This window comes from Telopea speciosissima, unplaced genomic scaffold, assembly GCF_018873765.1.
Source record: "Telopea speciosissima isolate NSW1024214 ecotype Mountain lineage unplaced genomic scaffold, Tspe_v1 Tspe_v1.0131, whole genome shotgun sequence".
NCBI lineage: Eukaryota > Viridiplantae > Streptophyta > Magnoliopsida > Proteales > Proteaceae > Telopea > Telopea speciosissima.
This window is the reverse complement of record NW_025317467.1, coordinates 13,790-30,735: the sequence shown is the minus strand read 5'-3', so window position 1 is coordinate 30,735 and position 16,946 is coordinate 13,790. Positions and strand designations below refer to the sequence as shown.

Here is a 16,946-nt window from a genome sequence, read left to right as displayed (position 1 = left end):
TTTTAGCCCCATCCAACCTAGCAAAAAATGTCTTCCCAAGAGGGCTATACAAGATACCACAACTCTTTCTAAAACTGGTCGAAAACAAATGAATGATTGTAAATACACATGATATGGGAGTGTTCGATCTCTCGGGTATAAATCTGAAAATGAGAAATTTATGATTTGGGAATCTAGATTTTGATTTATAATTTGGAAAATGATAGAAAGAATAATATCTTAGTTACTAGAAAACATCTTAATTTACAAGAGAAATGCATAATTAATGGGTTTATCCCAATCATGAAGAAAAAAAAACAAAAACTTGAGGGAAGAGTTTTTAAATAAACTGATGGCCATTTGTCTGAATCTCTGTTTCCTTCTACTACAAGCAGGCTAGCTTTAGTTATGATTTGCTGATTTTTTTTTGTTTCTGGTGAAAGTTATGATACCAGGTGGTCCAGCCAAATTTGTATAATGGGAGAGCATAGGAGCCGCACGTGTGGCAGCCAATGAGAGCATCCCGCTGGCATCTCAGGGTGTGGGATGATCATTTCGCCCCCACTGTGTCCGAAACAAAGAGAATATTTTTCCATTGGATAGAACCGACCTTTGCAAAGCATGGAAAAGGTCAAGAATGTAATGTGCCGTGACATTGGAGCAGTTTAGTACAAGAATGTTGAAATTTGAGTAGGCTAGCTTGGGTTAGTGCCATCCCAGCCCAACAGCTTGGTGGTTGGGCCTTTACAGACCAGGGTCCAAGAGGGCGGTGAGGGCGCCAAATCGATTTTATTTTTGAAAGGGTTTGGCGCCGTTTAAACCTCTCCGATTATCATTTCTGATTCAAAACTACAGCCCCATTAGGGATCCGGGATCATTTCCTTTACTGTTCGTCTCTCTCTCTTAGATTGTTTCGAAGGTAACAGGACAATTGCAATGATCAGCTGAAGCTAGAAGTTCTAGATAATCACGATTAGAAAGGTCTGTTCAATCTTCTTCCTCCTTTTCCCCCTGCTCTTCTATTCTGATAATTTGATTTGGAGAGGGAAGTAGAGAGAAGTATGGAACATCATTTTATTAGTTTGTTATCGTAAACTAAAAATTTGCCTAATTTCGACATGGTAACACTAACCACACAATAGAGAATCATCTTCTCTTCTGCTGACCTAAGACCGTCGAAATCGATGGTGGTCTCCAGCGATTTCAGGTAAATCCGACAATCTCCTCTCTCTCTCTCTCTTTATTTACTCATGTTCGCTCTGGAAGTTAAAAGCGTCATGAAGTTGGGGAATAGAGAATTTTTTTTTTCTCGGGACATATAGCAGTCAATACTGCTATTATGTTATGGCTTCATTCTCTCACAATCTTACCCATAAAAAATTTAGCTGAATACAGTATCCAACTACTGATGAACGAGAATGAAAGCGAGGATTCTTTGTGAATTATTTGCTCTTTTATTAATGGGTCCTGAATATGTATAGGGCTGCTAGGTTCGATGTAGATTATAACAGGTCTTATGACGGTTGTGGTGTGAGACTAGATAGTTTAATAAAAGGGTATTTGGGATTTTGAATCTTGTCAATGGCATGAAACCATTTTGAAAATTATTGGAATGATTGTGATGTAGAGTCTCTTGTTTATGTTGGAATGAGAACTTCTGAGTTCATGGGCTTGTAATGTAAAATGTATGGTTCGCTATTGGAGCAACTTTCAGTTTATGGAACAATTTTAATGCAAAATAGTAGCATGCATTCTGCATATTGTAACAATCCAACAACTTATTTTAAACACTAGCAATCAGAGGGCCGGTTTTTCATTCTGGGCAATTGTTTCTGAAACCTCTTTCTAAAAGTAGCAGAAACTGGGAAATAGAAATCAAACCAAAGGGAGCCTAAGTCCTTGTCAATATTTTTGTTGGTTTTGAGGAGGTTTGATTGGAACGGATGAGTTAATTTGGAGAGAAAAAAAATATAAAGATGGATATGTAAGTCGTCATTCAGTGGAATGTAGGATGGGGTTATGGAGATAATGAGCAGCTCTTATTATTGTGAAGCAAAAGGGGAATTACTATGTTCTGTAGAGAGATAGAACCTTGGTTAAATTTTTTGTCTGATAATGGTAACTGCTTGCATGTATTCAAGATTATACCTCGCATGGTAAATTTTGGTAGAATTTATAACATCAGTTGGCAATATAGATTATGTTAATAAGCATTGTAACAAAGGTGCTTATGGATACTCTCAACACTATAACATGGGTATACGGTTGTAGGATTGTTGGAAATTATAATCTAAAGATCTATAAGTAAAGGGAGCAATAGACTTATGTGTACTGTAGACAACCACTGTGGATGACAGTAAACATACATGGCATCACAAATCTGAAAACATGAGAAAGTAACAGTGGGGCTGAGTCGTGCCACCGGTCACTCTCCTTAAGATCGTAGACACCTCCTATGGTGCAAACTAGGCCTTTGCAAATTGATCTCCAAGATGGAATAGCCCCTCTAGGGCCTTCCAGTAAATGCTGGAATCAATTATTGGGCCACGTCGGGACTCTAAGAGTTGTGCTGAACAAATCAAGAGAATAGACTTCTAACCTTGTAAAATAGTTTCAAGGAATGAACAAAACTAAAAGGAGAGTAGGAGATAGTGTGATGTAGACAGGTTCTTGGGTTAGAAGTATAGCTGCAAAAACCTTAGGAACCACACTCCCCTCACATTCAATGGGAGCCTTGGTTCGATGGGCCTTTGGGCCAACCAACCATGGGTTGGGTGTTACTAGTTCACTCAAAACCAGATCGTGGGGGTTACTATTAGCTTAGATTTTATTTATTTATTACCTTATATTATGTTTAATAGCTAAGATCTTAGTTAGCATTTTGTATAAGTCTCATTGCTTTGTAAGAGACTTTCTAATTTGTTTTGTTTCCTTGTTGGTTTTAGCAACTTTCATTATATATTTAATGGACCATTGAAGCCCGTCCCACGATTTAATGAAGATTGAATTTATAGCTTTTGCTAATGGCTGTGTGAAACAGTGAAGTGAGAGGTCTTGAGGTGAGATGTGAGAGGTCTTGAGGTGAGACGCCTAGGTGAGAGTGAGAGACTCGAACCACTATCCTATCCCTTCTTCTATTCCCCCATCTTCTTCTCCTATTCCCTCAATTGATACCCTCGTTTCTATTTACTGTTCCTTAGCTGTTGTTGATCATTAGAATATTGTTCTATTGGCTTCTCCATCGATTCTAGTTGGGGCCTCAAGAAGACCACCTACGGCTCTACTGATCTGGATTTCAACCTCAGCAACTTCGAGTTCAAAGATCTCCAGATCCAACCCTCAGCTACAACCTATACTTTGGATTAAGTATCTCTGACATGGCCGAGAACCAAGAGGTTCATGATTATGTTCTTAGGGAGTTGGAACATTTGTTAGATCGCATGACCGTTGTTGAGCAAAAGTTTGAAGCCAAGTTTGGTCACCTCTGCCCTCCACCCCCAAGGGATGCTACCGTGGTATTTTTAGTTTCGAAGATGGAAGAGCAACAATTAAATGGTCCTACCGAAGAGGTCTATGTCAAATACATCAAAGTAGACACAACTGAAACGGTGATAGATGATGTAGTAGTTGAGAACACTCCACAAGAAATCTTCAGCCAGCATGTTGAAAGTCTTTTAAGAGATGGAGTATGTATCTCAAGTCTTTGATGAGCAATTTCCCAAAGTTAATTAGGGCTTTGTGGTCACGACACTTGCCTACACCTATGATTTAGAAGAGGAACATGTAGAGTTTATCATCCCACTAAAGTTTTATGAAGAGTGGATTCCTCGTCTAGAAGATTACATTTCTCATTTTCAATAATTGTCGGAGTTCTGTTATGGATTGAAGCTTGATTTTCATCACACCAAGGTGATTATTGAATATCTAAAACTCGAGGTCGAGTTTTTTTTAAGTGGGGGAGAGTTGATGTAGATCAAAGCATAGAGAGGAAAAAGTCCAAAACAAAATCCAGACCAGCCCATCAAGGTAGTCCAACCATCTAGCTTTTGGTCCACTCAATGGGCCAAGTTTTCAGCCCATTGCTTGGTCCTTTAAGCAGACCCTCCCATACCCTGCAGTAGCGGGAGCCTCTTACACTGGGATGCTCTTTTTGTTTGGTCCTTAGAGTAGTCCTTGCATGGAATATTTTCCAACTGATATGGAGCTGTCAAATCAGCTATGCAAGGCGAAGATTATGAAGAGATTCGATTACTGTTTATTTAGTTTCTATTTAGGAGTTAATGACAATGTTAGGATTTTTATTTAGTTTCTATTTTAGTTACTAGACATTAATTAGTTTTCAGTTACTATTTTAGAGGTCCTATTTTGTAATGCAACATTATTTTGGTAACTCTCCAATAGCCATAGGGAGCTACTATTTTTTTGTAATCGTTTTGTTAATTATTAATAAAAGGTGAGGCCAATGCAGTTCCCATGATTTGATATGCCCTTGTGGACATAGGTGGGATACCTTCCCTAGGATAGGTGAGATATCTACGTATTCTTCTTATTCCACTTTTCTTCTCTACCATCTTCTCTTTTGTTTCTATTTTGGTTCATTGTTACTGAGTTTCATTAGAGAGTATTGAGACCATCTAAGGGTGGTTCAGCAGTGCTATTATAACCTTTTACTGGTGCCATCATTCCCATTCAATACTCAAGATTGGAGGCAAGTCCAGACCTGAGGCACCTTCTCTGTCCTAGGTATTTATTGCAGCAACTTCCATGGTGTTTTCCTTTACATTCAGTCAGTAGTTTCCCTTCTTGTGGTATGCTACTTCCCTAGTACTACCCTACCTTCGACTGTAGTTTTGAAGACATGCAATGGCCGGATATTTCTTTGGTACTACATGTTTCTATTTCTGGCTCTTATTATTTCTGAATTCCTGTCATAAATCATATTCCAGCCATTAACTTTGGCTGGAAATTTGAAGTGTTCATCCACCCAAGGTGTCCAGCCTTCACTGGAAGGATCTTCCCATCCGAGTTGGCTACTTGCTATTTTGGGAACCTGGTGTGTTCACGAGTTTTTAAACCTTTTCTGTTCAACTGACAGTGGATTTCATTCTGCCATTGTTTCTGTGATTGAGTACCTCTATCAACCTGTGTTGAGACTTGCGAATAGGCTGTTACAGTCCTTACTCCTTAGTAATGACCATAGTTATCAAGACGTAGCCCAAGCTCCTTGGTCGCCTTGGACGCCTAGGCGGGTGCCTTGCCGCCATGGCGATGTCGCCTTGATTTTTGACCCTCTAAAACGCCATGGTTGCCTTCCTGCCTTGATAACTATGGTAATGACCTAATGTTAGAGTATTCCTTGTGACCTATCCTTACGTTATAGTGAGGGAGAGAGAGAGAGAGAAAGAGAGTACTTGTGAAGTCAATCTTAAAAGGCATGGATGTTGATGTAGATCTGTTGTCTAAACCAGCCACAAGTGTAGGGATTCTTCTCTACACCAGCAGTAGTGTAGGTATAGGGATTCCCCTACACCAGTACTAAATCGTGGGATTAGGTTTAGAAGTTTTTTCCCAACGCAATTTCGCCACCAACTATAGCGGCACCTCCTATACGTATCATGCTGAGCAAAATCTTCATGTAAAACCTACTCGTGTTTATTTAGTCTTTTATTTGAGTTCTATTTGGAGTTGTAATCCTAGTTGGGAATCCTAGTTTCTATTTTTGTTGGGAGTCCTAGTTTAAGTCTGTTTTTCTATTCAACCATGATGCTATAGATATGTAAGACCTCTTGAGAGCCCCCATGATTGAAGGAATAAGAATTTGTTGTGTAATTGGCATCCTAGTGAGAGGATAAGAGGCTGAGAGAGCCGTCCCCCTATCCCGCTTTCCAATTCTATCTCTTCTCCATTCTTCTTCAAAGTAGTGTTCACGGGTAATGTTCACTCGATTCTGGTGGGCTAGTAATTATTAATTCTCTGTTGGTTCAAGAACATCAACAACAGATCTAATAGCAAGTTTATCCCATTCAAGAGGGTTACTTAGCATTATCTTCTTTTCTCATTCCAGATCTGATATTCAATTGGTGACTTATTTGTCTGAAACCGTAAGTTTCTATTCTCATTCTTCTACTTTCTAATTCTATGATTTCACCATAATTTTACATTAGACCATCAAATCCACCCAAACTTGGACCGAATCTCCCTCACATAGTCACACCTAGTGGGAAACTCGATCTTGGTTATAGCCTCAACAAACAACCCTAAACCCTAGATTCCATCATTATTCTCTTTCCAGAAACCCTGAAACCTAACCCTAAATTGCTGCAATTCAATTCCAGCATACTTTCTCCCCATTAAAACTTAATGTAACCTTCACTGATAGACTCCCCTACATCAACTTAGCCTAACCCTACTATCCAACCCTAGGTTCCACTAAACCCTAACCCTAATTTGACCAAACTCCCAATTTTTTTCCTACCTAATGTACCAGTTTATAGCAGATCCTGGTTACTAGCTCCTAGTTGGATTATCTACCAAGCTAGAACTACATTAGATGTCCTCGAATTATAGAGAGGTGCCTCTTGGACATGCCTATCCAACAGAGTCTAAGAGATGTGCCTCCCGAATTGATATTTCATAAAAAAAGCCGTTGCTAGTCACCCGTCTCCTCCCAACGGTCAAAACAATGCTCTAGGGAAACTTTGTTTGGCCTTCAGCCGGATGATGACTGGTCGACTGCCTGGTCAACTGCCTATCTTCCATCAACAAAAAACATGCATTAAACATTCAAACTTGTGGGAGACATCATGTATGATAAAACCATGAAATAAAGGAGGTGCTTTGACTCTTAAATTCATTTCAAATACAACAATGATGCTATTATACTAGGTAAAATATGTTGTGGGATCACCAATCATGTGATATTATGATCTAGCCTCACCTATGACCCGAGGCCCTTATTAGTGCAGGAAGATCTCAGTTGCAACTCTTCCGCAATGCAAAAGAAAAAAAAAATCATTTTTCCCCCTAAATTTGAACTCTGTAAAGAGTGCCTCTTATAAGATGATAAATTAGCTCATATTGCTTACTTGGATAGTTACACCCTTTGAGAAATTATAATGATCAATATTGTCTTTGAACAATTGATCCACAAGTATGCGGAGCATATCTGAGACCAAAGAGGAGAACAATATAGACCTTAGCTACAGTAGGACAGATTCTAGGGCTAAATTTGGATTAGAACATCAATTTGTACCATGTAATCATTTGTTTTTCATTATTTTTCTTCACACAATTTTATGTGGTAGTTTTTAGCAGTGAGGGTTGGGTTCTGCTCCAGTTTGGTATACCTTGAAAGTTAGTTTTAGTTTTTCATGAAGTAAGCTTGCCTCACTTTTCTGGACCTTATGTTTTTCATCCATGCATTCAGAACATCTTTGGAATGGCTTCTGTTGGGACGTTAGAGTCTTCCATAGCTCTAGCATTCTAAAATTTGTGTCAAGTTATACAATAAATGTCTATGGTCTTTATAAGGTGTGGGGGTTTTTTTTGGGGGGGGGGGTGGGGAGGTGTTGTGGGTATAAGGATTAAAGGCCCAGGCATCCAAATCACCACAGGGGTAAAACGGTCTTTCATAACCTCCCAGACAGTCATTTGTCCGGAGAGTTTCTGAGGGTGACAAAATTTGGTGTCTACAGGGGAGGGGGGGGCTCACTTATTTAATAGCTCTCTCAGTGTAAGTAAAATTTAAATTTAGCCACCAATTATAATATCTTATCTGTTTGTGAGAATTTTACGGCTATACAACTTCTAATGTGACCCTTGATTATCCTATGCAGGCATGCTTGTGCAAGAAAGAAATTGGAGTTCTATTTGTTTTACAGGTTTCCACAGTTTGGAGAAGATAGATGTTTCAGTTATGCTTTGATAGGTTTACTTAGCTAAACAAAAGGAACAAGCAAGAGTAATTGTCTGCTTTTGTTTAATAATGGCTCATTATTATAACATTGACGACATTATCATGGAGGAGGAGGTTATTGCCTATGCATTTTCATGCGGATTTTGTTATAAGATACCCTCAGAATTTTCCCTATTTCTGATTAGGGGTGTAAATGAATAGCTGAAATTTGTTTTCGTATCTGTGTCCATATCCATTTAGCACTATCCGAATCCATCCGAAAGCTAAAGGGATGCTGATATTTACATGTAAACGGATAAAATATTCGATCCGTATCCGTGTCCGTATTCGTTTAGCACTATCCGAATCTGTCCGATAGCTAATCGGATGTGGATGCGGATATAGCACTATCTAAGCGGAATCCAATCCATTTACAACCCTATTTCTGATTCCCCACTTTAACTTGCACTTGCTCGCAGATCATCTCAGTTGTTTTCCAAGTGGCTGCTAATGGAATTGGACTCCTCGATCCTAGTGCAGAAACTAACAATGTATGTCCTTTGGAAAGCTTGAACTTGTGCAAATGAATTGTTAATTGTGTTCTAATGGTTTGCTTGTTTGTCCTAGACAGGTTGAACAAGGTTCAAAGGTAGAGCTACCTTTTTGGCTAGCCCAAGAGTTGCACCTTAGACAGGCAGTTGCTATGAATGTGCTTGCTTGTTTCAATCAAAAGTAAGACTTATAGTTCCTCTAATTGAATTTTGATGTAAAAGAAATACATATTACTTGCATCAGTGCTGGATGGCAAGAAGAAACATCGTTTCCTACCTGCATTGTTAACATTGCACTACTCTGACCTGCTGGGACCGGCTGTTTGATGACCTAATTCTGCCCTCCTAGCCATTAAAATGTAAATATTTTTTTCTTCTGGCTCTGCATCTTAATCTTCCAAGCATACAAAAGAATAAAGTCAACTGTTATAACCCTATTTAGTTCAATTTTAGTCCTATAGTATTTCCTAAGGTGGTGCCTATAAATTGGTTGGGTCCTACTCCCTTGCAACTATATTTTGTTTAGATATCTAGAACAGGTTTTCCCAGCACTAATGCATGCTTTTCTGGAAAGAAAATGAATTGGATTTTATATTGTCTATCAGTAATTTGTTTTTGTAACCGCCAGAACAAGGAAGGAAGTCCAGGCAGATGCTGCATGTGTTGATCTCAGGAATAGGTGCCCTTACTTCTATGAATTAGGGTGCAAGATTGCACCCCTGTAAGTTCCCTTCCCTCAGAATTTCTCATGTGCATATTTTGAGTTGTTAAAGATGTACTGAAATATATTTGTCTTGAGAGAAAAGACTTATGTCCCCCTTTTTCACTCTGGGAGTAATTCCACTTGTGCCATTATCATTTTGTTGTTCACTGCAAGGCATTTGTAATCACATTCATGGTAGACCAATGGCATCCAATGCCCTTTGTATTTATGCATAGAGAATTCAGACATTCCATTTTTGGTTTTAAATGTAATGTGGATTATACCTAGCTCCTTTCTTTTTAGTGTTGCCTTTGTTCTTTTTGGTTTTATGAGAAAAAAATCATGCGTATTACTATAGTGAGGTATCCAAAAAAAAAAAAAAAAAACCTGTAGAAAACCAACCAGGATGCCATTTAATGTCAAATAAATCATAAAATTAATCCAAGATGCTGGTCAACTGGATGCTCTGACCAACTGAAACATGTGCTTTTGATGGGAGTTGGACAATTTTCTTGGCCCTCCTGATCAATGCAATTAGACAGATGTGAGTTCTGTTAGCTTTCAAGCATTAGAATAGGGCTTACAACAGAAACAAAAGGAAGATATTCAGATTAGATTAGATATCAGATCTGAAGGAATAGAAAGAGCATATCAGAAACAGAGGGAGAAGGATATGTTCTCATCAGGGCTGGAGTAGAGAATAAGGAAAACGCAAATAGAAGAGAATGGATAGAAGTGATCGAAAAGAAGAACTATATTGTTAATTGTAAGAGATGGTCTGGCGGTCTTTGCTGCAACAATGGAATATTGAGTCTGAACAGAGGATAATGAAGGGGATTTGATAGAGAGGGAATTGGAGAGAGAAGAGGGAAAGAATAAACCACAATTGGGGGGGGGGAGGGGAGGAGAGAGAAGCTGGAGCACATTTCAAAACACATCACACTCACTGTACATAACCTCAGTCACTAATTGGATTAATTGATTCATAAAAAGACATCAGCATCGTTGCATTGTTTTGTTCTAAATTTCCTCTTAATGTGGGTTATGGTGTGGATTCTGGTATTTTAGGTTGATTAAGGATATCAACTTTCATTTAATTAGTTTACTTTGAAGGTACATACTTTAAAGGCATGCTTTAGGAAGGATATTTTTTCTTCTTTTTCTCGTATTATGGAAGGGTTGATGGGTGTTGAACAGTTGGTCAAACAAGTGCTTTACTATTCAGAAAAGTTGCCTCTTGACCATTGAGTCTCTCTTAAGTACATAAAAAGGTGATGCCAGATGAGGAATATAGTTTTTTTGCTTTGATTGTACATGAGCATGACTTCTGTTTTCACATCTCTAAATCTTCTGGACATGCATTATTTTATGAGCATTTTGGCTGGAGACTGGAATTACTAAATGCATGTTTGTGGATAGTGCTTTGTCCTATGGCATGCCTGAATAGTTCACTCTCCCTCAAGTTATTTCTTTTTCATAGGCTAATTTAAACTTTACCCTGAATAGAGTTGAGTGGTGAAACAGGATTCATGTGGTTGACCCTTTTCAGTTGGAATAAGGCATAGTTGAGTTGAGATTAATTCAAATAATTACTTCATTGTTCAATTCAATATTTCCTATGATAGTATTGCTGCAAGTGAAGGGCTGATTCTGAAGAAATTCTTTTGTAATGGTTAGGGTTGGTGATCGAACCATTGGGTCCTTCCTCTTGTATACATTCTCCAGTAGGTATAAGGAAGTTTTGAGCAAGGCTCACAGTGCAGCATTTGCGGTAGCTCCCAAGTTTTTGACTCTTCTTACAAAAGAAGAAACTCATTGTGAGATTTCAACATGTTTGATTGTTTCTTCTTTTTCTTTTTCTTTTTCTCTTCACAATGAATTATTAGTGAACCATTGAAATCATTGTTGTGCCTTTTGCAGTGTATGAAGCAGCCCGATCTTCAATGGCAGCGTTTAAGAAATGGCGGACAGGTGGGCCCAGATTTAAAAGGGCATCCATTCTTGGAATAAAAAGGAAACCTGCTAATTAGATGCAAGCTCTGGCTGCCATTCTATCTCAATCCCTTTGCCAACAAAAAGTGGTGAGACAGGAATTTTAATATTTGAGGTGGCATTAATTAATTTATCAAGTTGCCTTACAGCATTCATTTGTCTCATCCAGTGTAAGAATGTAGCAATGGAAAACAATAATAATACTAATACAAACTTGATGGTGCTCATTTGGTTATCTGTTTTATCTTTTTTGTTTCCTCACTTACCTCCCCCCCTAGTTATTGAGTGGGTTATTTTTCCTGCTTTAGTGATCTTTTTATTATTAACTTATAGCTTGTGATATTTTGATCATTTTAATTGAATTAAGTGCTGTCTCATAAAATAATTATGGTTTATAGTAAGGATTGGGTAGAAAATCAGATATTTTTATCACCCAGAGCATTTTTAGCAATCGGATCATTCGTAGTGGAAGAGGTTCCTAACTGGATAAAACACTAGGCAAGAAATAATTGAATTACCTTGCAAACTGTTAGATGATTAAGATCAACTTATTAGACTTAATATATGAGGCTTTAGATTTTAGGGGATTTTAGTTGAATTAAAGAATTTGTTGTCCTTATCCAACATTTGGAATTGCTAGTAACCCTGCCTTGTGGTAAGTAGGTGGATGAGCCTGATCCTAAATCCTGCTGATCCAAAATGGCTAATCTAGAAAGGGTTTTAGGGTTCAGGCTGAATCCGGTCGTTTGTGGCTGAATCACAATCCTAATTGGCTGAGGTTGGTCTTCTTGTTGGTTGCATTTATGTGAACCTTGCTCAGGACCCTATACAAGGGTTACCATTGTAATTCACTTTGTTTCAAGAATTTGTTCATTCTGCCAATGCAACTTCTTTACCCTGGAGGAGAATTGGATAAAGGCTCCTCCCCCTTGTGTTGTTAGTTTCTTACCTTTGAATGACAAGTTTTCTATATCTTGCAGGTGATTACCCTATATTTTGGATTGTATAATGTTAAATTAACCACTCTCTCTAATCAGTGTAAATGAATCTCTGACCTCATTAACATGGTTGATAGGGACTGAAAGGAGCTGTTATGACAGTATTCCTAGACCTCAAAGCATCACCATGGAGGTTGCATTGGGGACATTATGTACTCGCCCCTTATATACTGATTCTATGGGGGCAAAGGGAAGGAAGGTAAACGAGTAGTTAATGACAGAAGAACTAAGGTGATCATGGAATTGAGATTGTGTCACCAAACATCAGGGAGACTTGAGGAGAATATTGAAATGTGGTGTTACAATTAAGCTTTGATCTTCTATGTGTACTCATAGTTATAGGGCAGAAGATCGCTGCCAGGCTGTGTGGCCCCTACAAAAATGGTGGTCAATGAAATTGTGCGCATGGGTATCAATAGGAGTAGGATTTTTCATTTCAAGGGGTAGGATAGTCATTTCACATGGTCTTATGTTTGGGTGTAGGTTGCATTCCGTTTGGCAAAGATTCTTTTCCTTATTTAAAATTTAAAAAATTGAAAAAAGAAGAAAGATTAACAAACTTTGTCATAACATTAAATAGAGAGGCCGATCTCGATTTTAGTCATTGCATACTAAATTTCTAGGGTTAAGGTATATTTTGGCCAATTCTAGTGTATAGAATTAGACACCCACCTGGTATTGGAAGGTCAGATGGAGATGTGTTATAAGCTTTGAATGAAAGCCTCGATAAATGGTGATCGATCCCTAACCAATTCAAGAGATTGTGATTCTTTTTTTTTTTTTTTTGAACCTTTAAAACAAAAGAAAATCACTGTCAGGCTGTGTGGCCATGCACCAGCAACAAAGGCCAATGAGAATGTGTGCGAGAGCATCCAACAGGGGTGAGATTTTTCATTTCATAGGAGGAAGGATGGGGGCAGTCATTTTGCCATTCTTGTGTGTCAAGGCGACCCTTCTTTTTCCTAAATAATAATTGGGAAAAGCAACGCTAACCGGTGCTATATGTGGATGTGTACTTGCGCCTAAACACAACTTGGTGCAAAAAGACCACCGCACCCTTGGACCTTTCAACCTTTCTAGGGGTGTGTGGCGGTCTTTTTGCGCCAAGCTGTGTCTGGGCGTTGGTACACGTCCACACATAGCACCGGTTAGCGTTTTTTCTCCCATAATCATTCTTCATTTCACCAAAGGTAAGATGGAATTTTCAACCTCCCACTGGTTCAAAGTGGATTTTGAAATAAAAGGAGAATTTGCAAAAAAAAAATAAAAAATAAAGGGGGAAAAAGGCTAATGCTTTATGAAGCACAAAATAGTGAAAACATGTGGAAAATAAACTGTACCTTAAAAAGTAATTTATGAAACCAATAAGGCATACCAGGAATACAAATGGACAAATAAAACGAAGGAAAGGAAAACTTAATAATCAGTGAGTAATAAGTAATAAACTCCCGCTCCCACCATCCCGCGCGGAATCCTGAGTTTTCTTATTAACCAGTTCACCATCTTCTTCTTTTTCTTCTTATCGGACGTCCTCCGAAGAGCCCAGAGATTAGGTTTTTCTACTTTTGGAAAAAAGGCAGAGGAGAGCTGATAGGTTTGACAGTTTTTTCAGTTCAGAGGGGGGTTGAGATCGACAGAGTGAGAGAAAGCAGAGAGGAGAAGAGGAGGGATTTCAGGAATGGGGAGAAAAAACATCGAGCAGGGGAGAGAGAAGATATTTTAGAAAAGTCGTATTGATCGATTGGCTCGTCGACATTTCTTGCTTGCGATTGATTCTCGTTGGAGTTGAGTGAGATCTCAGACGTCCTATAGGTAACTCATGGAACCCTGCTCTAATTTCGTAGAGCCTCATTAGCTTCAAAGTAATTTTCTACTGCAATCACGTGGTTATCTTCCTCGACAATGCCGGATAAGGCTCCTCTGTGGTGCGGCAGGGCGTCCGGGACACCATCGGACGGCCCTGCTGCCCCGGGCACGCAGCCCCATACACCGTGCCACAAGGGATCCAGATCCGGATTCATCCTTATCCTCGTTTTATTCTTTTTGATTTACCCATTATAGTAATCTTGTCCTTGTGTTTTTCGGATTCAAAGTGCACCATCCGAAGGCCGTGTGTGCTTGGGCAGGCAACACAACACACAGGCAGGATGATGTTGGGTTGCATGCCCAAGCACACAAGGCCGTTGAATGTGCACTACACACTGTGTAATGCTATAGAGGAGTGCGCCCAACAACTTCCGGAATTTGTTGTTAGAAACCATCATTTAAATGGAAAATTATCCTCTCCAATTCCCTAGAGGATAATAATTCCATTTAAACCATCTCCATTAAATCTAGTCTCCTTTACCATGAAAGAAGTATCCATTTTATGAAATCCCATTTAAGATCATTTTAACCCGACATTGGCATTTGGTTGGATTTGAACATGAAACTTTTGTCATTCTTTTCAAAGAGCATCCCATCCCATTTGATGTTGGTGCATCTTTGTGCCTAACCCGATAGAATTTTGGAAGTTTGAGTCATTGTTTAGATAAGACAGTTTGATGTTGGCTAGTCTGGCATTCGGATCACTTCTAAGGCCATACATTCCCCAATTTGTCTTTTTTTTTTTTTTTGTATTTTTTTTTTTTATGACATTCAATTTGTCAATACAAGTTGTCAAGTTGGGACTTTTCTCTTTCTTTTCAACTTTCTTTTTATTTTTCACTTTGAATTCTATTATTATTATTTTTATTACATTCTGGTTCACCCAACTTTAGGTAGATTGGGGCATGTGAGGGGAGGTTAACCTACCATTACCAAAAGGTTATAAGTGATCACTTGCACCATTTTGGAGTGGAAAAGAAAATACTTATTGCAAACTTTGAAAGCACCCCTTGTATGTTCTTGTTGGTCAAACAACGGTCCAGGGATCAAGCCATGGTTCCCTAGGGGAACCAATATACTACAAAATTAGGGTTTTGCACGCCCTGGGTTATCCCATGGTATCCTATGGGTGTCCCATTAAATTTTAGGGTTCCCATGGGCAAGCCCTGGGTTATCCCATGGTGTCCTATGGGTGTCCCATTAAATTTTAGGGTTTCCCATGGTTGCCCATGGGAACCCTGGTGCATCCTTATTAGGGTTTCTCCTTCCCTATTGCGTCCCATAAAATTAATTATCACAATAGGGACGGAGAAATTCATCTCTAGTCCATCACCTGACAAGAGGGATCCATCCCATACTCGAATGTGCAGCGGAATTAAATTGATTCGAGTTTCTTTCGCATCCCATAAATATTAATAATCAATAAACTGAAGGAATTAATAAAGAACTGCTAACCTGGTGAGCCTCAAGTGTTGCTCCTCCAATAGACAATGGTTCTTCCTCCAGTGAGCGCTCCAAACAAACAGATCTGAACCTCCAATGGTGCTACCAAGGTTTTACACGCCAATCCCAGATGCCTTCAAACTCCTCAGCATAGATCTAGGGTTTCACAAACCCTAACTCTCAAACACAGGTGAGAGAAGCAAGAAGAAGAAGAGAACACAAGAGGGAGAGAGAGAAACCAAAAATGTATGAGAGAGAGTGTTTGCTCAAAAATGTGGAGAGCTTCCTCTCCCTCCTGCGTGTTGGTCCCCTATTTATAATAATAGGGTTTAATTAAATCCTAGATAGATTTAATAGAGCCCTAGTGAGAGTCCGACTCTCTCTCTCTCGCCCAGTTCACTTTAAACTCAAAGTGCTACACAGTGAAGAAGCAAAATCTAATAGGAAAAGTATTACTTAGATTCTTTATTTAATTATTAATGGATAATTACAATTAGCACCAAATCCATTAATTAAATAAAGAGCCAATTAAATTAGCAAATTTCAAATAACTCCCTATATGACAACAATTTATCATATACAACCCCCCACTAATCAACACCATCATTATGGAATCTAGGACATGTACACATGTACTGCCAAACCCCAATCCATGGTACAAGTCCATATACGAGCGTCTGTGCATCCGATCGGGTCCCGCAAAATTTTATAAAATACTTTGTTCAAATAATTATAAATAATGTATCATTTTATGTAAAATAGATTTTTGCAAAACCATTTCCAAAACGGCACTGGATCCAGATTCCGATCCGACCATGCACAGACAGTCTCTATCTAGGTGTTCCACAATCGGGCAGTGGTGATCGTGTTGGATAACTCCTTCACTCACAAAGTGTTCACGTATTCCCATCAACACCGGCTTTGACTCGCTTGAGTCTCGCCATTGATGAACCAAAGAATGCGATCACACTTTGCAGCGACAGGGTTCCCTCAGTACAGGTGTCGATGACACATGTCTATCCCTTCCTACATCCGGGCAAGAATACAAGAGGGAATCGACAAAGTAGATTCTTCGCCAATGCACACATCAAACATGTGAGCATTCTCATTCGCACTCGACATCACATGTCTAGGCATACCCAATGCGACGACCATATGATAAGGGTGCCCAGCCCAAACCCTAGTCGTGACTACCATTTTAAGTATAACTTACGGACACATAATGCTCAAAAAGTTTATATCGCATGTGACAATATTAAACTAAAATGTATAAATGTTCAATACAAAGGTGAACCGGGTTGAACCGGACCGAACCGGGTTTGATGGACACACACTTGTTCAACAATCTCCCACTTTTACATCAAAGCCAATTCCCTATACATTTTAAACCCATGCCCTCCATGTGTTTCTCAAACACACCTAGTGACAAACCCTTTGTCATGGCATCAGACACATTTTCAGTTGTGTCCACTTTGGAGATACTCACGTCACCCTGCTGAATAATCTCTCTGATGAGGTGA

At 39.0% G+C, this 16,946-nt stretch overlaps 1 protein-coding gene across 1 annotated transcript; it reads left to right on the top strand.

The window, feature by feature from the left end:
• The first annotated feature begins 886 nt into the window (after window positions 1-886).
• LOC122647741 (DNA replication complex GINS protein PSF3-like) lies at window positions 887-11,353 on the top strand. Its single transcript, XM_043841074.1, has 7 exons — window positions 887-960; window positions 7,815-8,008; window positions 8,353-8,424; window positions 8,505-8,605; window positions 9,053-9,145; window positions 10,805-10,944; window positions 11,048-11,353. Exons 2-7 carry the CDS (start codon window positions 7,964-7,966, stop codon window positions 11,155-11,157), a joined length of 561 nt encoding a protein of 186 aa, XP_043697009.1. The 5' UTR covers window positions 887-960; window positions 7,815-7,963; the 3' UTR covers window positions 11,158-11,353.
• Window positions 11,354-16,946: the final 5,593 nt, after the last annotated feature.

Bases quoted from the DNA above. Each gene is read 5' to 3' on its own strand.
- LOC122647741 (XM_043841074.1), top strand. From the start codon at position 7,964: ATGGCTCATTATTATAACATTGACGACATTATCATGGAGGAGGAG. The intron at 9,146-10,804 runs GTAAGTTCCCTT...TGTAATGGTTAG, and splicing joins GGGTGCAAGATTGCACCCCT to GGTTGGTGATCGAACCATTG. The intron at 10,945-11,047 runs GTGAGATTTCAA...TGCCTTTTGCAG, and splicing joins TACAAAAGAAGAAACTCATT to TGTATGAAGCAGCCCGATCT.